At 39.6% G+C, this 25,235-nt stretch overlaps 1 protein-coding gene across 1 annotated transcript in view; it reads left to right on the top strand.

Moving 5' to 3' along the window:
- LOC128660461 (ATP-binding cassette sub-family A member 13-like) overlaps positions 1-25,235 on the top strand; it is a 478,364-nt gene that overhangs the window by 78,237 nt on the left and 374,892 nt on the right. Inside the window, exons 2-3 of the mRNA XM_053714320.1 lie at positions 6,130-6,286; positions 16,810-17,063. Of these exons, the coding sequence (XP_053570295.1) occupies positions 6,149-6,286; positions 16,810-17,063 (392 nt within the window). The 5' untranslated portion in view covers positions 6,130-6,148. The remainder of the gene's footprint in view (positions 1-6,129; positions 6,287-16,809; positions 17,064-25,235) is intronic.

Genomic DNA, 25,235 nt, shown 5'->3' with positions numbered 1-25,235 from the left:
ATTTTTTCAAAATTTTTACAAATTTGATACTTTTGCTTCTTCGGAGGCTATATTTGGGAGAAAGGTTTTACGGGCAGTGGTTCCTTCCATTTAAGTTCCTGCCTTGTCCCTCCCTTCATCCGTGTACTTTAGCTTTGGTATTGGTATCCCACAAGTAATGGATGATCCGTGGACTGGATACACCTTACAAGAGAAAACACAATTTATGCTTACCTGATAAATTTATTTATCTTGTGGTATATCCAGTCCACGGCCCGCCCTGTCATTTTAAGGCAGGTAATTTTTAAATTTAAACTACAGTAACCACTGCACCCTATGGTTCCTCCTTTCTCGGCTTGTTTTCGGTCGAATGACTGGCTATGACAGTTAGGGGAGGAGCTATATTGCAGCTCTGCTGTGGGTGTCCTCTTGCAACTTCCTGTTGGGAATGAGAATATCCCACAAGTAATGGATGATCCATGGACTGGATACACCACAAGAGAAATAAATGTATCAGGTAAGCATAAATTGTGTTTTTATCTGCCTGGTGTGACTGTGTGTTCCTTAGTTCTATACACCATCTGCTTTGGAACAATATCTATCATTCAGGGTATGCTGATATCTCTCTATCATAATTCTCTGGTTGCGTGACATCTCCGTTTCCCTCTGTACCCTACAGTAGTGACCCTCAGTTCAATGAGCATAACTGGATTCCTGTAAGTTAAATCTGTGTGAATCCAAGGTTTGGTGTGAGGCTGAGTGGTCCTACATTAGAGGATACTAGGTACCAGAACATCTCCATCTCTTGTTCTGACATACAGTACATATCATTACAGTAATATACTGGTGTTTGTAAGAAAATATCAGAAGCGCTGATATAGGTGCATGCCAGTGCACTCTTCCTCGATTACAAAATCCAATGACAGCTGTTCCGTCTGATTTTGCAACCGAAGTATGTCCTAGTATATCACATGCGCAATTTGCGGTTGCAAAATCCGTTGGCAGCTATGTCTGATTTTGTAACCCGTGGAATGTGATGACATAATTGTGCGCATGCACAGATCTTTGGTTGTACATTCCGATGGGTCGCAGAATCCGACAGGATTTACATTTGATATAGCCTTTTCTCTTACATAGAGGACAGTTAATATATGCTTCAGAACTTGTACTTGCATGTAGTTTGTTGCTGTTTTTTTACTATTATATTCTGCTAATAGGGTAGCTGCTGGATCTTTAGTTCACGGACCCCGATTTCCAAGTATTTGTTCATTTCTCTATTTTGCTGAGTAGGATGCCCTTGCTTTTGTTTAATAAGAACATCGAGATACACTTCCTTTTTTTCTCTTATTTCTAATAATGACAGGAGAGAAGTGGGTTTATTTCTTCTTTTCTGTCTTATTATTAGACATGCCATTGACACTCCTGGGGAATATAAGGTTCATATATGTATAGCATTTGTCTCATTATTTACTTTAATTTCACTTATAATGTCACGAATTTAGCGTACTATTTAGGGATGCTGTGCTAAATAACGCATTTGTAAATTTATAGTCTTCCGACTACTTAGAAGAGTGATGAGTTTGACTTTAAACTACTAAAAGCTTAAGCTATCACTTAAAGGGATATGAAACCTATTTTTTTCTTTCTTTCATGTTTCAGATAGAGCAGGCAATTTTACTCTTATTATCGATTTTTCTTTGTTCTCTTGGTATCTTTATTTGAAAAAGCAGGAAAGTAAGCTTTGGAGCGAACCAATTTTTGGTTCTCACCCTGGGTAGCGCTTGTTAATTGGTGGCTACATTAGAGACTTTACCCCCAGATACTGGGTTTAGTTTTGGTTGGGCTTATTTTTTTTTGTTTTATTTTTTTTTCTTCTTTGTCTTAGTTAATAAAAAAAAAAAGAATTATGGATTGATGGATAATTTGTGTTATGCTACATTTCTTTAGAATATTATTCTCTAACTACCCAAGACACCGGTTACTCATTTTAAGCTAAAACATTCACCTTGTCTATTGACTGTTAGGTATTAAACTTAACTTTGCTATAATCATTTTTATATGTACGTGAACAGTCTTGTGAATATGTACATCTGCTTTGTATACATGTAATGCCGTCTTTTATAATTTTTCCATGATTGTGGCTCTTACAGTGCACAACATCGGTAACTTCTTTGTCCCATATTCTATACTCTCTTGTATTCTCATAATACCTTAATAAAAAGAAATATATAAAAAAAAATAGAGTGGCATAAATGATATTTATTTTTGTGGAGCATTTTAAATGATGAGCCACAGTGCAGCACTATAATCTATAGACCTGGGCCGGATCATAGGGACCACTCCTGTGTCTCATGTATAAGATAATGAATTGCAATTACTCCACAGGAATCACAGAATCAAATCACACCTATTTCAGTGATTTTGCTATGAATATAAACAAAATACAATCCAGCTACACCACAGCAGTGCTAAATGTGACAAAGACACAGAGCAGAAGCAATGGCAGGATATTTGCAGAGAACATCCATCTAAATCATATTTTAATATAACCCATTGAATTTTCAATGAATTTAAAAAATAAGACACAAGGATTAAAGGTGTATTATTCAGTTATGCTATGGTACATCCATATAGTAACGTTTAATGTTCACCCTCATATTTTATTTCCTACGTGATGAACAGGAGGCTTCTGCAGAGCTGAAGAGAGCATTGTGTTCAGTTAACATTATTCACAGCATAGCAACTACATGTTTTGGGACTGACCGGTTATAAGCATAATGTTCTCAGAAGGGGGTTTGTCAATCACTCATAGAAGAACATAGTACAGACCATAGGGGCAGAGGTATAGATCACATAAACTGTAAAGCAAACGTCCTTGTAATATGAGGGTGATGAAACTTTAAATCAGCAATCAAACTGTTAATACATCTGATATTATCCAGTTTTCAGACATATTGGGGCCTATCTATCATCAAGCTCCGAGTCTTCAGACTCGCCAGAAACAGCAGTTATGAAGCAGCGGTATAAAGACCGCTGTTCCATAACCCTGTCAGCATGCTCTGAGCAGGCGGACAGAAATCGCCGCAATTCAACCCGATCGAATACGATCGGGTTGATTGACACCTCCCTGCTGGCGGCCGATTGGCCGCGAGTCAGCAGGGGGCGGCGTTGCACCAGCAGCTCTTATGAGCTGCTGGTGCTATGCTGAATACGGAGAGCGTATTGCTCTCCGCATTCAGCGAGGTCTTTCGGACCTGGGCCTCCATTACATATGCAGCGTCGCCCGCAAAAGCCGGCGACGCCAGATTTTACGCGATTTTGGTATTACATATACGGCGTAGCATACAAGTTACGCGCGTATATTTCACCCTTCGGACGTATTTTTTTTACCCATAGACTAACATGGAACAGACGCGCAATTTGGTATCCAATATACAGCGTAAGTACTTACGCGCTCAGAATTCAGAAAATCTACTCCATGCTCATCTCGCCACAAATTGCAGGCGCAGCAAACCTTGCACTGACTAAAAAAGCAACGTAACTCCCTGGAAGCCTTAACCACATACATTTAAGCAGCATCTCAAGGTTAAAGGGACAGTATACTATGATATTGGTTTTTAAAGGTTTATTTGTGTATTTGAAATAGTTTGAAGCCACAACATAATCAAATGGATTGAGCTTGTAGGTACTTTATCACATTGTGGACATATACTTGCTTATTTACTTTAAATTTCTTCTCAAAACAATCAAACTGTGTATTTGCGCACATTTCAGAAGATCGCCAGTTTGTCCTACTTACGCCAGTTTAGCATCTAATGGCGCAGTATATGTAATACCCCGATGTGCGAGGTGAAATTACGGGCAGCGCGGGTTCCCACGCTTGCGCCGAAACCTGCACCGTATATGTGATCACGCCCCCGATCCGCACTGTCGGATCAGGTCCGCAAGACCTTTCATAAATAGAGGCCATTGCCTCACTTTGTAACACTGAGTCTGGTCAAATGTAATCAGCTGATCTCATCAGTTCCTTGCTCTTATCTATGCTTTTTAAGGACCTCAACTCATATGATGGTTGGCTTAGATCAGCAGTCATATTCAAATCCCAAAGCTGCTTCATGTGGTTGCTGGTGCAAATGTAATAATGAGGTTGATGGATTATCCATTGTGCAAGTATGTCTTGGTTTCAGCAAAGATGCCTAGGTATTATATTATCTCCTTTGTATTTGTATAGTCTGAATCTCCTCATTTTATATGTTTCATTCTCTCTAGTTGTGTATTTTAGTACAATTCTAATGGACCAGGACTGTGAACTGTGAAGTTGAGATGCTCTCAAATGTGTTTAATCTATTCAAATTCAGAAGTGAATTCTGATCCATTGCCTTTGTATAAATACTAGTAGCAACAACTGAATTACATCTTAAATTTAAAAGGGCATTAAATTAAAAATAATTCTTCTTATAATTTTTTTATTTTGCATAATAATAATAAACAATAAATTACAGAAAAAGCAGGCACGATATATAATGAAGTTCAATATTAAATTAAATACAGATGATTAAATATTTTATGGGACGATTAATTTTTGAGGAAATGGGAATGAAGATGGGGAGATAATGTGCTTCCTTGGTGTAAAAATAGGACATTCTTTTTTTCTCCTCACAAAATAATGGCGGCTGAAATGATTACTTACTTGATGTATACTGCAAGCATTGGGGTCAGACAACTAATCCAACTAATCTAGTAAGACTTCCATGTGTCAAAATCTTTATTTCCCTATGTCATAATTAATTTAAAGGGACATGAAACCCATTTTTTATGAATCAGACAGAGCATACAACCTTAAACAACTTTCCAATTAATTTTGTTATATTATCAAATTTGCTTCACTATCTTGGTAGCTTTTTTGAAGTAACAGCAATACACTATTAAGATCTAGCTGAACACATGTATGGGCCAATGGCAAGCAGCATATATGTGCAACCACCAATCAGTTGCTAGCTCCCAGTAGTGCATTGCTATTCCTGAACCTACATAGGTAATACATAGGTAATGCTTTTCAACAAAGGATACAAAGAAAACAAAACAAATTAAAAATATAAGTAAACTGAAATGTTTGTTTTAACTGCATCTGAATCCTGTCTGAATCATGAAAGAACAAATTTGGGTTTCATGTCTCTTTAATTTTCTAGACTCTAGTTTATAGAGTCAAATTGAATGACAGTAATGCATAGCAATGAATGCTTGTTACTATTAAATAATGTTATAATAATATGTTCCAGTCAATACTCCTCAGTGATTTGCACTTCTCCTTGTCATCTAAGTGATGTCATATTTTGTATTCCTTGACTTCTTATGCCGCAACAATACTAGAGAATCGCCCAATACATAGACTGCAGGAATTATAAAACCTAATTTTAGGAAATTAAAGAAAAAATGTTCTATTACTATTAATTATAACATTTCCAATAAGAATTTGAAAAATGAAGAGTAGTGCAACATAGGCAATATATGGTTTTAGATAGTGCAGAACTGGTAAAAGTGTTTTGACCTAGTTCAGAGGTATATGGTGCATGCTTGATCAGTACACGTGATTTTGCTTTTATTGTTATACTAAGTGACACTGAGAAGTTACAATAGATAAAATAATGTTTTATTGCCACTAATGTACTTGATGTTGAAGTACTGCAACCCATGGATGAGAAAATTGGAAGTGAGAGGTTTTTGACAATGGTATTTTTTGGGGTGTACATTTTGACATATTTTTTTTTACAGTTAGACACTGCTAGTTCATGTGTGTCATATAGATAACATTGTGCTCACTCCCATTAAGTTATTTACAAGTCAGCACTGATTAGCTAAAATGCAAGTCTGTCAAAAGAATTGAGCTAAGGGGTCAGTCTGCAGAGGCTTAGATACAAGGTAATCATAGAGGTGAAAAGTATATTAATATAACTGTGTTGGTTATGCAAAACTGGGGAATGGGTATTAAATGGAATATCTATCTTTTGAAACAATAAAAATATTTCAAGTAGACTGTCCATTTAAACTATAGTTGCATTACCACAGAGCTATAAATGTACATTACCTAGTGTACTTTACGTTTGTTGCACATAGTGCCTTTTTTCATCTTATTTTGCATTTTATTTTCAGGTACTCAACCTTACCTTGGATGTATCTTATTTCCAGATTCTTCTCCAGTTCAGATGTGGCTTTTGTTTCATACTTTTCTATAAATGTAATTTTTGGCCTTTGTACACTGCTGATTACTTTTGTACCACAGTTGCTAGCTATCATCTCTAAAGCAGAGGTTAGTGCACTGATATAATACTGTTCTCATTTTTTTCTTCTTTAAGTAATAAAACGTAATTTTAAAATAAGTATTATATTGCTCAATGAGTGTCATTTATAAATAGTTTTAATAATAATAAAATTAATAGTAATTATAATAGCTGTAGCCAATTCAAACTTTTGTAATATTTCCCTTTACCTATAATGTGTAATGATACTTTAAAAGGAAGCTAGTTTCAGTTTGTTTTGTATATTTAAATTAACTTAAGTTTTTTTTTTTTTTATGTTTAAATTATGTCATATAGCCATCAACCACATATTTCATCCAGTGCTGATGCCAGCCACGTGTTGTCATCCTGCGATGAGCAAAAAAGCCGCCCCCGCTATTGCTGGGGAAATCTGGGGATGCTAATAACTTCACAACTCCTATGAGTGATATCACTAAACATATGAACAAAGATTTTACCAAGTTTCAAAACTTGAAAGTGATAAGCAGCTGCACAGGACTTAAGGGAGCTAAATGGGGGCTCATTCTCAGCTCCCTTAAGCTCCTTCAGCAGTGGATGTCTTGGGGATATAATATTTAAACTGCACTTAAAAGGATATGAAACCCACATTTTCTTTTATGATTCAGATAGAGCATGCAACTTTAAGCACCTATCTAATTTACTCGTATTAGCAATTTTTCTTTGTTCTCTTACGCCTAGATTTAGAGTATTGCGGCCAAAGGGGTGCGTTAGCTACGCTGGCTTTTTTCTGGCTGCACCTTTTAAATACCGCTGGTATTTAAAGTTCACAGAATGGCTGCGTTAGGCTCCAAAAAAGGAGCGTAGAGCATATTTACCGCAACTTCAACTCTCGATACCAGCGGTGCTTACGGACGCGGCCAGCTTCAAAAACGTGCTCGTGCACGATTCCCCCATAGAAAACAATGGGGCTGTTTGAGCTGAAAAAAAACCTAACACCTGCAAAAAAGCCGCGTTCAGCTCCTAACGCTCCTAACGCAGCCCCATTGTTTGCTATGGGGAAACACTTCCTACCCCTATTCTGCCACCCCCGCTATCGCTGACACCTGCATATTTTTTTTAACCCCTAATCTGCCGCTCCGTAAACCACCGCTACTTACATTATCCTTATGTACCCCTAATCTGCTGCCCCTAACACCACCGACCCCTATATTATATTTATTAACCCCTAATCTGCCCCCCACAATGTCGCCTCCACCTGCCTACACTTATTTACCCCTAATCTGCCGAGCGGACCGCACCGATATTATAATAAAGTTATTAACCCCTAATCCGCCTCACTCCCACCTCAATAACCCTATAATAAATAGTATTAACCCCTAATCTGCCCTCCCTAACATCGCCGAAACCTAACTTCAAACATTAACCCCTAATCTGCCGACTGGAGCTCACCGCTATTCTAATAAATGTATTAACCCCTAAAGCTAAGTCTAACCCTAACACTAACACCCCCCTAAGTTAAATATAATTTAAATCTAACGAAATAAATTAACTCTTATTAAATAAATTATTCCTATTTAAAGCTAAATACTTACCTGTAAAATAAATCCTAATATAGCTACAATATAAATTATAATTATATTATAGCTATTTTAGGATTTATATTTATTTTACAGGTAACTTTGTATTTATTTTAACCAGGTACAATAGCTATTAAATAGTTAAGAACTATTTAATAGCTAAAATAGTTAAAATAATTACAAAATTACCTGTAAAATAAATCCTAACCTAAGTTACAATTAAACCTAACACTACACTATCAATAAATAAATTAAATAAAATACCTACAATTACCTACAATTAAACCTAACACTACACTATCAATACATTAATTAAATACAATACCTACAAATAACTACAATTAAATAAACTAACTAAAGTACAAAAAATAAAAAAGAACTAAGTTACAAAAAATAAAAAAATATTTACAAACATTAGAAAAATATTACAACAATTTTAAACTAATTACACCGACTCTAAGCCCCCTAATGAAATTACAAAGCCCCCCAAAATAAAAAAAATGCCCTACCCTATTCTAAATTAAAAAAGTTTAAAGCTCTTTTACCTTACCAGCCCTGAACAGGGCCCTTTGCGGGGCATGCCCCAAGAAATTCAGCTCTTTTGCCTGTAAAAAAACACATACAATACCCCCACCCCCAACATTACAACCCACCACCCACATACCCCTAATCTAACCCAAATCCCCCTTAAATAAACCTAACACTAAGCCCCTGAAGATCTTCCTACCTTATCTTCACCTCACCGGGTATCACCGATCGGTCCTGGCTCCAAAATCTTCATCCAACCCAAGCTGGGGCTGGCGATCCATAATCCTGCGGCTGAAGAGGTCCAGAAGAGGCTCCAAAGTCTTCATCCTATCCGGGAAGAAGAGGCGATCCAGACCGGCAACCATCTTGATCCAAGCGGCATCTTCTATCTTAATCCGATGAGGAACGGCTCCATCGTGAAGACCTCCAGCACGGATCAATCTTCTTCCGACGACGTCCAACTGAAGAATGACGGTTCCTTTAAGGGACATCATCCAAGATGGTGTCCCTCGAATTCCGATTGGCTGATAGGATTCTATCAGCCAATCGGAATTAAGGTAGGAAAATTCTGATTGGCTGATGGAATCAGCCAATCAGAATCAAGTTCAATCCGATTGGCTGATCCGATCAGCCAATCAGATTGAGCTCGCATTCTATTGGCTGATCGTAACAGCCAATAGAATGCGAGCTCAATCTGATTGGCTGATCGGATCAGCCAATCGGATTGAACTTGATTCTGATTGGCTGATTCCATCAGCCAATCAGAATTTTCCTACCTTAATTCCGATTGGCTGATAGAATCCTATCAGCCAATCGGAATTTGAGGGATGCCATCTTGGATGACGTCCCTTAAAGGAACCGTCATTCTTCAGTTGGACGTCGTCGGAAGAAGATTGATCCACGCTGGAGGTCTTCACGATGGAGCCGTTCCTCATCGGATGAAGATAGAAGATTCCGCTTGGATCAAGATGGTTGCCGGTCTGGATCGCCTCTTCTTCCCGGATAGGATGAAGACTTTGGAGCCTCTTCTGGACCTCTTCAGCCGCAGGATTATGGATCGCCAGCCCCAGCTTGGGTTGGATGAAGATTTTGGAGCCAGGACCGATCGGTGATACCCGGTGAGGTGAATATAAGGTAGGAAGATCTTCAGGGGCTTAGTGTTAGATTTATTTAAGGGGGGGTTTGGGTTAGATTAGGGGTATGTGGGTGGTGGGTTGTAATGTTGGGGGGGGTATTGTATGTGTTTTTTTACAGGCAAAAGAGCTGAATTTCTTGGGGCATGCCCCGCAAAGGGCCCTGTTCAGGGCTGGTAAGGTAAAAGAGCTTTGAACTTTTGTAATTTAGAATAGGGTAGGGCATTTTTTTATTTTGGGGGGCTTTGTAATTTCATTAGGGGGCTTAGAGTAGGTGTAATTAGTTTAAAATTGTTGTAATATTTTTCTAATGTTTGTAAATATTTTTTTATTTTTTGTAACTTAGTTCTTTTTTATTTTTTGTACTTTAGTTAGTTTATTTAATTGTAGTTATTTGTAGGTATTGTATTTAATTAATGTATTGATAGTGTAGTGTTAGGTTTAATTGTAGGTAATTGTAGGTATTTTATTTAATTAATTTATTGATAGTGTAGTGTTAGGTTTAATTGTAACTTAGGTTAGGATTTATTTTACAGGTAATTTTGTAATTATTTTAACTATTTTAGCTATTAAATAGTCCTTAACTATTTAATAGCTATTGTACCTGGTTAAAATAAATACAAAGTTACCTGTAAAATAAATATAAATCCTAAAATAGCTATAATATAATTATAATTTATATTGTAGCTATATTAGGGTTTATTTTACAGGTAAGAATTTAGCTTTAAATAGGAATAATTTATTTAATAAGAGTTAATTTATTTCGTTAGATTTAAATTATATTTAATTTAGGGGGGGTGTTAGGGTTAGGGTTAGACTTAGCTTTAGGGGTTAATCCATTTATTACAGTAGCGGCGAGATTCGGTCGGCAGATTAGGGGTTAATAATTGAAGTTGGGTGTTGGCGATGTTAGGGAGGGCAGATTAGGGGTTCATACTATTTATTATAGGGTTATTGAGGCGGGAGTGAGGCGGATTAGGGGTTAATAACTTTATTATAGTAGAGGTGCGGTCCGCTCGGCAGATTAGGGGTTAATAAGTATAGGCAGGTGGAGGCGACATTGAGGGGGGCAGATTAGGGGTTAATAAATATAATATAGGGGTCGGCGGTGTTAGGGGCAGCAGATTAGGGGTACATAAGTATAACATAGGTGGCGGTCGGCAGATTAGGGGTTAAAAAAATTTAATAGAGTGGCGGCGATGTGGGGGGACCTCGGTTTAGGGGTACATAGGTAGTTTATGGGTGTTAGTGTACTTTAGAGCACAGTAGTTAAGAGCTTTATAAACCGGCGTTAGCCCAGAAAGCTCTTAACTACTGACTTTTTTCTGCGGCTGGAGTTTTGTCGTTAGATTTCTAATGCTCACTTCAGCCAAGACTCTAAATACCGGCGTTAGAAAGATCCCATTGAAAAGATAGGATACACAATTGACGTAAGGGGATCTGCGGTATGGAAAAGTTGCGGCTGAAAAGTGAGCGTTAGACCCTTTAATGACTGACTCCAAATACCAGAGGGCGGTAAAAACCAGTGTTAGGAGCCTCTAACGCTGGTTTTGACGGCTACCGCCCAACTCTAAATCTAGGCCTTAGTATCTTAGTGCCTGATAATTGGTGACTACATTTAGCCACCAATCATCAAGTGCTGAACCAAATATGGGCCAGCTCCTAAGATTCCTAAACCTAGGTAGGCTAATATGTTATTTTCCAAGCCCTTAAAGGACACTTATCGCAGTGCATTTTGACAGTTTTTACAGCTAGACAGTGCTAGTTCATGTGTGCTGTATAGATAACCTTGTGCTCACTCCCGTGAGCACTGATTGGCTAAAATGTAAGTCTATCAAAACAACTGAAATAAGTGGGCAGTTTGCAGAGGCTTAGATACAAGGTAACCACAGAGGTAAAAAGTATGTTAATATCCATGTTGGTTATGCAAAACTAGGGAATGGGTAATAAAGGGATTATCTGTCTTTTTAAATAATAAAACTTTTAAAGTTGACAGTCCATTTAACTTGGGTAGAGAAATTGTCTCTACATCTGGGAGTTTTCAATGAAATTGTAGATTTGTGGGGTCTACCAGATATAGACATGGTGGCTTCTCATTTAAAAATTAAGCTTCACAGTTATTTTGCAAGATCAAGGGATCCATAGGCCGAGTTTATAGATGCTCTAACAGCTTCTTGGTCATTTTGTTTTGCTTTATTTCTCCTACAACTGTTCTGCATCCAAGAGTGATAGTTCGGATCAAACATAAGCTCTCATAAGAAATACTGATTGCTCTAGCTTGGCTACACAGAACTTGGTTTGCAAATCTGGTTCACTTTTCTAGTTTTCCTCTGTGATCTCATCCACTAAGACACAACCTCTTTTTTCATGGTCCCTTCTGTCTTCAAGTTTTTGAGCCTCTGAACTTGAAGGCTTATAGTTTGAAATCCTAATTTTAAAAAAGAGGCTTTTCTGATTCTGTAATTAAAACCTTATTCAGGTCAGATATTCTGTTACAAAAAAATCTACCACAAAAACTTGGATACTTTTTTCTTTCCTGGTGTAAAAAACAAGGTTTTAGCTGGAATGTCTTCAGAATTCTTCAATTTTGACAAGAAGACTTAGATAAGAGTTTATCTGCTAACTCTTTATAAGGCCAGATTTCAGCACTTCCTGTGTTATTTCACAAGAAAATATCTAAATTTCCTGACATTCAAAGCTTTGTTCAGACTTTAGTCAGAATTAGACCAGTGTTAAATTCAGTTTCTCCTTCTTGGAACCTTAATTGGTTCTAAATAGTTTTGCAGGTCTCTCTTTTTGAGTCTATGTATATTTTGGACATTTAGCTTCTGTCTTAGAGGTTCTTGTATCTTTTTAGCAATATCTTCTACAAGATGAGTTTCTGAATTGTCTGCTCTTTCTTGCAACGGCCCTATAATATGATGAGCCATGACCCTGTAATATGAACTTCTGCATGATAATTACCTTTGTGAAAGAACCTATTATGATATTTATGTATTTGTATCTCTCCCCTTGCCTTTGTATCTGAGTCTAAGTCACATTTACTGAATTTGACATTAAAACCAGGGTTACAGGGCAATTTTAATGGCAATAAATGTTCGTCCTGCCATTGAGCTGTGTTAGTTCATCCTTAAGAATTTCTGACATATTTGATTTGTTTTTATTGTTATTTTTATTTTAAGAAATCTTTTTTCTTTTATTAAATGTTTAGCTCCTGCATATTCAAAGTTCTGCCACTTTTCCATGCTAGATAAGGATAAAGCTGGTGCGTCAATCAGGGGAAGGCTTAAATGCATATGTTCCAGTCACAGGCTGTATTCGCCTCTGGAGCAGAATAGGTGTGTTCCAGGATAGCAACTTTGACTAACATATATAACGCAATGGGAGTTTGTTTTAAAATACAATATAGATCATTTTTACATTAGACTTCCTTTTCCCTTTTAACCCCTTAAATAACTGCTGATAATTAGCAGTCTGAACAGGAGTAGGAATTTATTTGTGTTTAGTATATTTTTTTGAAGGGCAAAAAAGATCAGTTTCTTTAATTAGGTTTATCTCTTTATGTGTGTCATAAATGTGTTAGTATTGATTGCTGCATTGATCCTGGTAAAATGAAGTTAGTTGGAATAGGTCACATCTTTAAGATAACAAATTGAATGTTCCATAAAAGAGAATAATAACACTGCCTAAACCCCAAAAGATTAACATTCTACAGCAAACATCTGAAATTTAGGAAGCTCTAAACAACTACAAATAATTTCCAGCCTATCATATAGAATATATCACCAATAAAAAAAAAAAATCAAAACCTACCTATCACCTAGATTACATGTTTTGCGCTATAGAGGGTGCGAGACGAACGCAACAAAAGTTGCGTTATTTCACCCTCCATAGTACTGCTATTACAAGTTTCTAAAAAGCCGCCTTGTGCATGCAATATGGTGGCGATGAGCTCCATACCGCACAAAATCCAAGGGCTGCTTTGACGTGCTCGTGCATGCTTTCCCCATAGACATCAATGGGGAGAGAGTTTTAGAAAAAAACTAACACCTGCAATCGCGGAATAAAAAGCTCCGTAACGCAACCACATTGATGTCTATGGGGAAAAAAGTTACATTTAAACCTAACACCCTAACATAAACCCCAAGTCTAAACACCCCTAATCTGCCACCCCCAACATCGCTGACACCGAAATAAAGTTATTAACCTCTAATCTGACATTACCGCCACTTATAAAACCCCTATTCCGCCGCTCCCTGACATCGCCACCACTATAATAAAGTTATTAACCCCTATTCCCCCGCACCCCAACATTGCAGACACTATAATAAAGCTATTAACTCCTATTCCGCTGCTCAACGACATCGTCACCACTAAATAAAGTTATTAACCCCTAAACCTCTGGCCTCCCACATCACCGCCACTAAATAAGCCTATAAATCCCTAAACCGCCAGCCCCCCACATCGCAAAAAAAATAAATTAAACTATTAACCCCTAAACCTAATGACCTCCTAACTTTAAATTAAAATGACAATATCCCTATCTTAAAATAAATAAAAACTTACCTTTGAAATTAAATAAACCTAAGTTTAAACTAAAAATTAACCTAACATAACTATTAAACTAAAATTAAAATAACTATCAATTAAATAAACTAAATTACGCATTAAAAAATGAATTCTAAAATTCCAAAAATTACAAAGTATCTAATTACAAAAAATAACAAACATTAAATTACAAATCAAATCAGCCAATAGTAATGCAAAGAACGCCATTTTGAAAAGGCTCCCTTGCATTGAAGATTCTGTGTATGGCTGTGACCGTATAAAGAGGACATTCCACACAGGATGTCTTCAAGGATGGACCCGCTCTGCAGGGATGAAGATAGAAGAAAGCGCCTGTATGAAGATAGAAGATGCTGCTTGGATGGATGAATACCTCACCGCCTGGATGAAGATCTCTCGCTGCCTGGATGTAGGGACTTCAGAAACTGTAAGTGGATCTTTGGGGGTTAGATTTTTTAACTTTTTTTGGGTGGGTTTGGGATTTTTTAAAAGAGCTAAAAAAATACAAAGGCCCCCCAACAGTAAAATGCAGCACCCAATCAACCCCCCAAAATAAAAAAAAACCTTGCTCTAACAAAAACCTAAGCTACCCATTGCCCTGAAAAGGGCATTTGTATGGGCATTGCCCTTAAAAGGGCATTTAGCTCTTTTGCATTGCCCTTAAAAGGGCATTTAGCTCTTTTTTAAAAAACAAACAAACCCACCCAAAAAAAGTTAAAAAAAACCTAACACTAACCCCCGACAATCAACTTACAGTTTCTGAAGTCCGGACATTCAGGCGGCGAGGACTTCATCTATCCAGGCGGCTCTTCAGGGATGAAGATAGAAGAAAGCGCCTGTATGAAGATAGAAGATGCTGCCTGGATGGATGAATACCTCACCGCCTGGATGAAGATCTCTCCCTGCCTGGATGTAGGGACTTCAGAAACTGTAAGTGGATCGTTAGGGGTTAGATTATTTAACTTTTTTTGGGTGGGTTTGGAATTTTTTAAAAGGGCATACAAATGCCCTTTTCAGGGCAATGGGTAGCTTAGGTTTTTGTTAGAGTAAGGTTTTTTATTTTGGGGGTTGGTTGGGTGGTGGGTTTTACTGTTGGGGGGGTCTTGTGTATTTTTTTTACAGATAAAACAGGTAAAAAGAGCTGATTTCTTTAGAGCAATGCCCTACAAAAGGCCCTTTTTATTGTAGGCTAGGGTTTTTTTTTATTTTGGGGGGGCTTTTTTATTTTTATAGGGCTATTAGCTTAGGTGTAATTGTTTTTATTTTGGATAATTTCATTTGTTATTTTTCGTAATTTAGTGTTTGTTATTTTTTTGTAATTTAGTGTTTATTATTTTTTGTAATTTAGTATTTTTTATTTTTTGTAATTTTAGAATTAATTTTTTTTAGTAGTGTTAGTTTTTTTATGTGTAATTTAGTTTAGTTAATTGATAATTATTTTAATTTTAGTCTAATAGTTACATTAGGTTAATTGTTAGTTTAAACTTAGTTTTTTTTTAATTTCACAGGTAAGTTTTTATTTATTTTAAGATACGGATACTGTAATTGTAATTTAAAGTTAGGGGGTTGTTAGATTTAGGGGTTAATAGTTTAATTTAGTTTTTGCGATGTGGGGGGCTGGCGGTTGGGGGGTTAATAGGTTTATTTAGTGGCGGTGATGTGGGAGGCCAGAGGTTTAGGGGTTAATAACTTTATTTAGTGGTGGCAATGTCGTGGAGCAACGGAATAGGGATTATTAGCTTTATTATAGTGTCTGCAATGTTGGGGTGCGGGGGAATAGGGGTTAATAACTTTATTATAGTGGTGGCGATGTTGGGGAGTGGCAGAATAGGGGTTAATAGCTTTTATTAGTGGCGGTGATGTCAGATTAGGGGTTAATAACTTTATTTCTGTGTCAGCGATGTTGGGGGTGGCAGATTAGGGGTGTTTAGACTTGGGGTTTAGGGGTTAATAGGTTAATTTAGTTTTTGCGATGTGGGGGGCTGGCGGTTTGGGGGTTAATAGGATTATTTAGTGGCGGTGATGTGGGAGGCCAGAGGTTTAGGGGTTAATAACTTTATTTAGTGGCGGCAATGTCAGGGAGCGGCAGAATAGGAGTTAATAGTTTTATTATAGTGTCGGTGATGTTGGGGTGCGGGGGAATAGGGGTTAATAACTTTATTATAGTGTTGATGATGTCGGGAGATACAGAATAGGGGTTAATAACTTTTATTAGTGCCGGCGATTTTGGGATCGGCGGAATAGGGGTTAATAATTTTAATTTAGTGTTTGCGGTGCGGAAGGGTGGCGGAATAGGGATTAATAGGTAGTTTATGGGTGTTAGTGTACTTTGTAACATTTTAGTTATGAGTTTTGTGTAACAGTTTTGTTGCGCAAAACTCATAACTACTGCGGAACGGATTGTGTTGGTCTAAGCTGGAACGCAAGCATTTTAGCCTCACCATACAACCTGTAATATCGGCGCTATTGAAATCCCACGCATAAACGTAATTTTTTTGAGTGCGAGATTGACGTTGCGTTACAGGCTAAAATGCTTACGGTATAGCTATACCGACAAGACTTGTAATGGCTGCATTACGGTTTTTATGATAAAATGGCAATTTTTTCAGCGTTAAAATCGTAACGAAAAACTCGTAATCTAGGTGTATGTAATTTTTTTTTTCTATGTAAGTATGCTTGTAGAAGTTTGCTAATTATTCCATAAATTAATTTCTCTCTCTCTCTCTCTCTCTCTCTCTCTCTCTCTCTCTCTCTCTCTCTTTTTTTTAGAACCTAATGAAGATCAACAACACCCTTAAACACATCTTTCTGGTTTTTCCACCTTTTTGCCTTGGACATGGTTTAATTGAACTTGCCTATAATCAAGTCAAATTTGATATCGCTAACATTTTGGGAATTGATGCATATATCAATCCGTTTCAAATGAGTTTTCTTGGTTTGATATTTTTGGCTTTGGGTGTTCAAGGAAATGTCTACTTTTTACTGAGACTGACACTACACCAGAATCTCTTCAAAGGAAAAAGGTCAGCTTGTACTTGTAAACTTTTTAAATATATGCTTGTCACAATTATTAGAAAATAATACAGGAAATGCTATTTAAATACATATTAAAAGAGTATGTAAAATAACTTCTTTAACATCTATAGATCTGTAACTGAATACAGTTTTGTTTACAATTAAAACTCATTAAAGGGCCTTTAAGGTATCAGCATTTAAAGCTCTAATTTTCTTAGCAGAATTTGCAATTTTTTTCCTTCCATAATCACATCCTGTTAAATGCCTCTTTACACAAGCTGCTCTCACTAGTGCTGTGCGTGTATAACCTGTACATTTATTTATTTATGTGAGAACATTATATCCTGATGTCCTTCCTGCAAAAACATGAAAATTTATGGTTCAGGTTTGTGACCATCGAAATGAAACACAAACTGACCCTGCTGTATCTTTATTTCACATATCTTCTATTTGTATTGATACTGTCTATTTAATGTATTAGGGGGCTCAAAATGGTTTCCCTACTTGGCGCCATGTTTTTTGTAAAGGGTACAACTCTCTGAGGCGAGTTATAAGGCTGTGACGATTTCTTTCCCCCTGCTCAGAGCAGGCGGACAGGGTTATGTAGCAGCAGTCTTTAGACCGCTACTTCATAACTTGCGTTTCTGGCGAGTCTGAAGACTCACCAGAAAAACGTGCCCTCAAGCTCCGTTCTGAGCTTGATAAATGGGCTTCTTTTACCTCTCCTATCCCTGTCAGATCATGCTTAAAGGGACATGAAACACATTTTTAATTTCATGATTCAGATAGAGCAGGGCATTTTAAATAACTGTCCAATTTACTTCTTTTATCTAATTTGTTAAAATGTATACCTAGGTATGCTCATAAGCTGCTGATTGGTAGCTGCACATATATGCTTCTTGCTATTGACTTTCATCTAGCTCCCAGTAGTGCATTAATGATCCTTAAACAAAGGATACCAAGAAAATGAAGAAAATTAGATATAAGAAGTAAATTGGAAAGTTGTTTAAAATTGTATGATCTATATGAATCAAATAGTATTATTTTTTTCGGTTTTATGTCCTTTTAATGTGGAAAGACAGAGCTGCAGTCATGGCATCACATTAAGGTAAAAAGAATATGTGTTTTTGTTTTGAGCGCAGCTGGAGTCTCCCTGACCTACAGATTCTAACTGGAGTTGTGGGGAGGCCTATGGTCTGTCATAGAGTGTACAGTGTAGCTGCTGCTTACAAACCCTTGTGTTTCCCTTGCTCCCTCTCACTGCTTCTAAAGGTGGATACACATAGCAAGGGAGAGTAAAATGATGGGATCACTTTTCTTCTATGTATTTATTTGTATGGTGCTTTGATTTGTATGTTGATTGGGTTTTTGTATTGTGTTCTAACTGGTGTATTTGTTTACTGATTCTCCCAAATAACATCCCATCCTATCTGTCCTCAGAGAGCTGCATTTATATAACTTGAACCCTGTAGGTAAGCATAGATTGTGTAGTTAAAGGGACAGTAAAGTCCAAATTAAAGTTTCATGATTCAGATAGGGCATTTTAAACAACTTTCTAATTTACTTTTATCATCAAATTTGCTTTATTCTCTTGGTATTCTTAGCTGAAATCTAAACCTAGGTAGACTCATATGCTAATTTCTAAGCCCTTGAAGGCTGCTTCTTATCTGAATGCATTTGACAGTTTTTCACAGCGAGAGGGTGTTATTTCATGTGTTTCATTTAAATAACATTGTGCTCATGCACGTGGAGTTATTTTAGAGTCAGCACTAATTCCCTGAAATGCAAGTCTGTCAAAAGATCTGAGATAAGGAGGCAATCTGCAGAAGATTAGATACAAGATAATAACATTGGTAAAAAGTACATTTCTATAACAGTGTTGGTTATGCAAAACTGTGGAATTGTAAATAAAGGGATTATCTAGCTTTTTAAACAATACATTTTTTTGGTGTTTACTATCCCTTTAAAGAGTTGATGGGGGAGGAGCAAAACTTCTGCACCCAGAGGAAACAGACTGTCCTAGCAGCCAGCACCACACAAATTTTATCTTGAGAAAAATGTATGTTGCTCTGTAGCGTTCTTTTGGTGAAACAGAGGCTTCTATATTACCATACAAGGTCTAAACAAAATTCTAAAGATTGTGTGTGAGTTCTCTCCATGCCAACAAGGTTTTTTAATATCAGCCATTAAAGGAACATGAAACACAAAAAAATATTTCATAATTCAGATAGAGCATATCATTTTAAATGACTTTTTAATTTATTTTTATTATAAATATTGCTATTTTTTTCTTGATATCCTTTGTTGAGGGAGCAGCAATGCACTAATGGTAGCTAGCTGAACACAGCAACTATGACAATAACAAAAGGCATCCACCAATCAACAGCTAGCTCCAAGTAGTGCTTTGCTGCTTCTGGGCCTGCCTAGGTATTCTTTTCAACAAAATATTGCAAGAGAATAGTGCAAATTACATAATAGAAGTAATTTGGAAAGTTGTTTAAAATGACATGTTCTATGTGAATCATGAAAGAAAAATGTTGGGTTGCATATCCCTTTAAAGTCAGTCATTTTATTGTTTAAGTCTGCATGCTCTAAATGTTAGTGGCTGTGGTGGCATTGTATGTGTGTGGATGTCAGTGTGTGTGCGCCTCAGGGTTTGGGTTTGTCTGCATATGAGGTTTGCAGTACTTTGTACTATGCAGCACTCCACGTCAGGCTGTTCTATTCAAACAGCGCTTTGATCTGTCTGCACTGTGTAAGTTTTCCTTAGGAAAGTGCAGTCAGACTGAAGAGAACAGTCAAACACTGAGCAGTGCTGCAAAGTAGCAGCACATTGATTGATGTCTCTCAGGGATTTTTATAACCCCGCCCCCTAGCTTTTCCCTGTCATTAAAGTTGTGACTCCTTAAAGGGACACTGAACCTAAATTTTTTCTTTTGTGATTCAGATAGAGCATGACATTTTAAGCAACTTTCTAATTTACTCCTATTATCAAATTTTCTTCATTCTCTTGGTATCTTTATTTGAAATGCAAGAATGTAAGTTTAGATGCCGGCCCATTTTTGGTGAACAACCTGGGTTGTCCTTGCTGATTGGTGGATAAATTCATCCACCAATAAAAAGTGCTGTCCAGAGTTCTGAATAAAAAAAAAGCTTAGATGCCTTCTTTTTAAAATAAAGATAGCAGCAAGAAAACGAAGAAAAATTGATAGTACGAGTAAATAAGAAAGTTGCTTAAAATTGCATGCTCTATCTGAATCACAAAAGAAAACATTTGGGTTCAGTGTCCCTTTAATGTAAAATGGTCTTGTGAGCGATGCATTTTATATTGCTACATGTTTATCTTATAATTATGTGATGAAAACCAAAAGTAAAGGAAACAAATATATTTAATAGACATTTTTAAAACTTAAAATATTTTTTTTTCTGTGCAGTTAATTTGTAATGCAATTGTTAACTTATATTATAAGACTTTAAAATTTGCCTAAGGGATTAAATGCCCTACATGTCCTGAGTGTCTGCTTGTAACCTAACTTATCATAACTTAACACTTAACATAACTTTATTAAATAATAAATAACAACACAACACAGTTTGTGGGTGAAAGACCCGTGGGTCGCATTTATTGGTACCAGCCGTGGAACTGGCAGGTAACTTAACCACGGGTGGTGGCAATCGGGGCCTACATTCTAACTATGAATAACCCCTTCTAGAAAATGGCCAAGGGACACTGCTGCAGACCACAAGGCGGAGATACTCATGCAGTTTTATATTTAGGGGTTTCTCAGCCCAACAATAATCAGCCCGAGCCCGCCCAAGCATACCAAGCCTGTGACGTCACCCTGACCGCAATGGCCGTTACTCAAACCTCCTTCCAGTCTGCAGCCGTGATCCTGACTACCCGCCAGATTAGGGTGCAAGCATTAGAAACTCCAAACCTGTAGGTCCAGCCTTGACTTGACGATCAGCATGTCAATAACTGGGGAGTTCAAAAATTACTGTCTTTGGACTTAGGGAAGTAGTTTGAGTAACCCTCTTCCAGCCTCAGACACCTAGTCTCGAATAGAGACCTAACGAAAAACCGATTGCCGCCTTTTATACTTATTCGAATCAACAGTGCATTACAATTTCCAATCAGTAATGCAGAGAATCAAATCAATAATGCATTACAAGTGCCAATCCGTAATGCATAACGAATCCAATCAATGATGGATAACAAAAAACAAACGACAGTGCATAACAAATTCAACAACAGTGCATAACAGGGATGGGAGGATGGGGAAAGATCTTCTGGGAGTCCACAGGAACAAAGAGGAAGTGGAATCCCTGCACATCCCTCTTATAAGGTTAGTAAACCCCTCCCAACACAATGCAACATTGTAACTAACACACACACACAGCAGCACTCACTCCTCCAGGCCTTAACCCTTAGCTACGTTCCGTGTTATTTGCCCTGCACTTTCTTAAGGGATTAAATGCCCTACATGTCCTGAGTGTCTGCTTGTAAACTAACTTATCATAACTTAACACATAACTTAACCACAGGTGGCGGCAATCGGGGCCTACATTCTAACTATGAATAAACCCTTCTAGAAAATGGCCAAGGGACACTGCTGCAGACCACAAGGCGGAGATACTCACGCAGCTTTATATTTAGGGGTTTCTCGGCCCAACAATAATCAGCCCGAGCACGCCCAAGCATACAAAGCCTGTGACGTCACCCTGACCGCAATGGCCATTACTCAAACCTCCTTCCAGTCTGCAGCCGTGATCCTGACCACTCGCCACAAGAGACTGACCTGCATATTCAATGGTCCTGACTCTTGCCGCCACCCTATACTCTTAGGAGTAACTCCTGCCTGATGTTCTGCAAGAACAAATCTACTCCTGCCGGTTCTAAATGAACCCCATCCTGCCTATACAAACCCTTATGGGCTGCCGAGATGTTCCCGTGCTCTACCACAAAACCTTCAAGCTCATCTACCTGCTTCCTCAGGTCCCTATTGATCTTTTTCCTGACCTGGAAAGCTGCCTTATGACACACCATGTGTCTCCATCTTAATCTAGGGATCACATTCGACCACCCGATTCTCACACCTGGAAACCAGAGTTTGAACTGCCTCAGGTCCGACTGCATTGCCCGAATTAGATCCAATGTAGGAATGGCCCCCACATCGTTGCCACCAGCATGTATTATCAGAATGTGGGGTTTCTCCCACCTTCTCGCGGCATTCTGGAGCAATGCAGGCAGATCTGCCCAGGCCAAGCCTCTGCGCCCTAGCCAACGTAACACAGCCCTGGACGAAGGAAATCCTAGCTGCTGTCCTCTTGGCATGGCTGCAGCTCTAATTGCGGCCCAGTGCACATATGAATGGCTGATGATCCACACCCGTACAGGACCTGGACGTGTTTCTGAAAACAAAGAAAACAAGAGTTAGCCCGCTTGCAGTGGACCAGATCCTCAACAAACCTTGGCCCATTACCTTTAGGTTTCACCCCCGCAAGCCCCCCAAACCCTTGCATACTTGACCCTTGATCCCCTTTCTCAAACATACAGCGACCTAACAGAGGACTTGTACCGCTGCAACCTCCACCGCCCTAATGAGCGGATGCGATCCGAGGACCAACCCAGCTCTGCTGCCGTCATCGCTGCCCTCACTCTGAAGGAGTGTGGGGCAATCCGAGACCCGTCAAGACCAGCCGTTTGCGCTACCCTACCTAAAACCTTCCCAAACTGGTATCTGGTCAGCGGGTCCCCATTGGCATGTATTAGAAACCTGGAGGAGCCTCCTGGCCGCACTTCCAGGTAAGATGACACTAGCCGTACTGGGCAACAGGTAATGCCAGGCTGCCCCTGTAAGGAAAGCCAAGCCCCCCGGCCCTCCTGGTCGGTTTTTGACCTGGGAATGAACAATAACATGGAGTCATCTACCAATCTGACATGATTGTGCATGACCCCCCCTGTGGCCGCCGTTTTGGCTCGCGGTACCAACTCGCCCACCCTTAATGCGCCGTGAAACGCCAGGCCAAAGGCCGCCCCGAAGAGCCGAGCCTCGAAAGGTGAGGAACATATCTCTGGTAGGACCGCCAGCAACTTTACCAGCCATTCCGCCGTAATGGGCTCCCTTGCATCCCGTCGTGGAACCTCCAGACGGCCCCACCCCTTAATAAGCTGCTTTACAAGGAAGGAGCGTGACTCGTCTTTAAAAGCGTATAGCCTGCAGAAGAAAGCCACAGCCGATAACCTAGCGACCACATCCCCCTTTTTTGCTCGCTTACCTCTCAGGTCCGCCAGCCAGTGCAACAGAAACCCCTGTTCACCCTCGCAGGAAGGGAACGCGCATAGGTCACAGAAACCTACCCACTCGCTCCAGTACCTCACGTATGCCGACCATGTGCTGGATGCCAATGAAGCCCGCAACAGAGGAATCAGTTGCTGTAGTCCCTCTCCATCTGCCACAAAAAGAGAGGGCAAGGAAGACCATTAGGTGCTGCGGCAGGAGCCGCAGCCCTAAATGCCTCCCACTGGAAGCGAGACAATGCATCAGCAACTATATTCTGCACCCCTGGCACGTGTCGGGCCCTAAAGTCAATGTTCCATTGCAAACATCTCAAAACCAGGTGCCGCAGATAATGCACCACCACAGGCGATGAAGCTGAAAGCCTGTTAATAGCAAACACCACGCTGAGATTATCCGTCCAGAAAATCACAGCCCTGTTACTAAACAGGTGAACCCACAGTTCCACAGCCACCAGTATAGGAAACAGTTCCAGAAAGCAAAGATTGCGTGTAAGCCCTCTGCCCGCCCACTCGGTCGACCAGGGCTCCGCACTCCATGCCCCCTCAAAGTAAGCCCCATACCCGGATGCTCCAGCGGCGTCCGTGAACAGATGCAGTGATTGGTTAGATATTGGATCCCCTCGCCACATGCAGATGCTGTTTAAGTCCTGGAGAAACCTCTCCCAGACCTGCAAATCCACCACGAGATCCCTCGTGGTGCGAATGCGCGATGCCGGAGCCCTACCTCTTCCCAGGCACTGCTCTAACCGCTTGCTAAACACCCTACCCCACGGGATAACTCTCCCCGCAAAGTTAAGGAGACCAAGGAGCGTCTGCCGCTCCCGAAGCGAACACGTCAGTGCTGAAACCATAGCATGGACTGGCGCCAACATCTTGGCAACCTTTTCTTTAGGCAACCTACACTCCCCTGCCACTGAATCAATTTCGATGCCTAAGAACGTCAAACACATGCACGGTCCTTCCGTCTTATCCTCTGCTAGAGGAACCCCAAACCTGGCCATCATGAACCTCATGACTTTCATTAAAGATGCACATTCTTGCGAGTTGGCCGCCCCAACCAGGAGAAAATCGTCCAAATAGTGTGCAACTCTGTCACTCTCAGCCACCGAGACCACTGCCCAGTGCAGGAAAGTGCTGAATGCTTCGAAATACGCGCAGGATATCGAACAGCCCATGGGCAGACAACGGTCAACATAATAACCCCCTTCAAACCAACACCCCATCAGCCTGAAGGATGATGGATGAATCGGGAGAAGCCGGAATGCGGATTCTATGTCTAACTTCGCCATCAAGGCTCCAGGGCCCTGTTCCCTGACCATAGCCGGCGCGTCGTCAAGCGACTGGTAACGGACTGAGCTCAATTCCTCCAGAATGGCGTCATTTACCGACTGCCCTTTCAGATAAGAGAGGTGCTATATGAGCCGGAACTTACCCGTTTCCTTTTTGGGGATGACCCCCAGCGGGGAAATAACTAAGTCTGGCAGTGGTAATTCCCCGAAAGGGCCTGCAACCCTACCCAAGGCCACTTCTTTTCCCAACTTCTCCCTGACTGCCTCAGGGTACTGAGAAGCCGATTTCAGGTGCTTCCTGCCTCGGGCTCCCACTACCCAACAGCTGAGCAGCCACCCTGTCCGGGTACCTGCTCAACCATTTGCCAATAACCTGGACCCTAAGGGGCGAATCCGCCCTTACTCCCAGCGCCTCCCTTGCACCCGAACCGATCAGTTTGGGTATCTCGCTTCTTGGAGCAATCAGCTCCAGGGTGTTGTCCGCTGCAGAACTTACAGACGTGCTTGAATGTGCACGATGTGCCCCGCTCACACGCTTTGTCCTGATACCGCCAGCACACACCCCCTTGCCGCTGTAAAAAGCGCAATGT

Source organism: Bombina bombina, chromosome 5 (genome assembly GCF_027579735.1).
Source record: "Bombina bombina isolate aBomBom1 chromosome 5, aBomBom1.pri, whole genome shotgun sequence".
NCBI classification, from domain to species: domain Eukaryota; kingdom Metazoa; phylum Chordata; class Amphibia; order Anura; family Bombinatoridae; genus Bombina; species Bombina bombina.
Note: the sequence above shows the minus strand (reverse complement) of the source record. Positions and strands in the feature narration are given on the sequence as shown.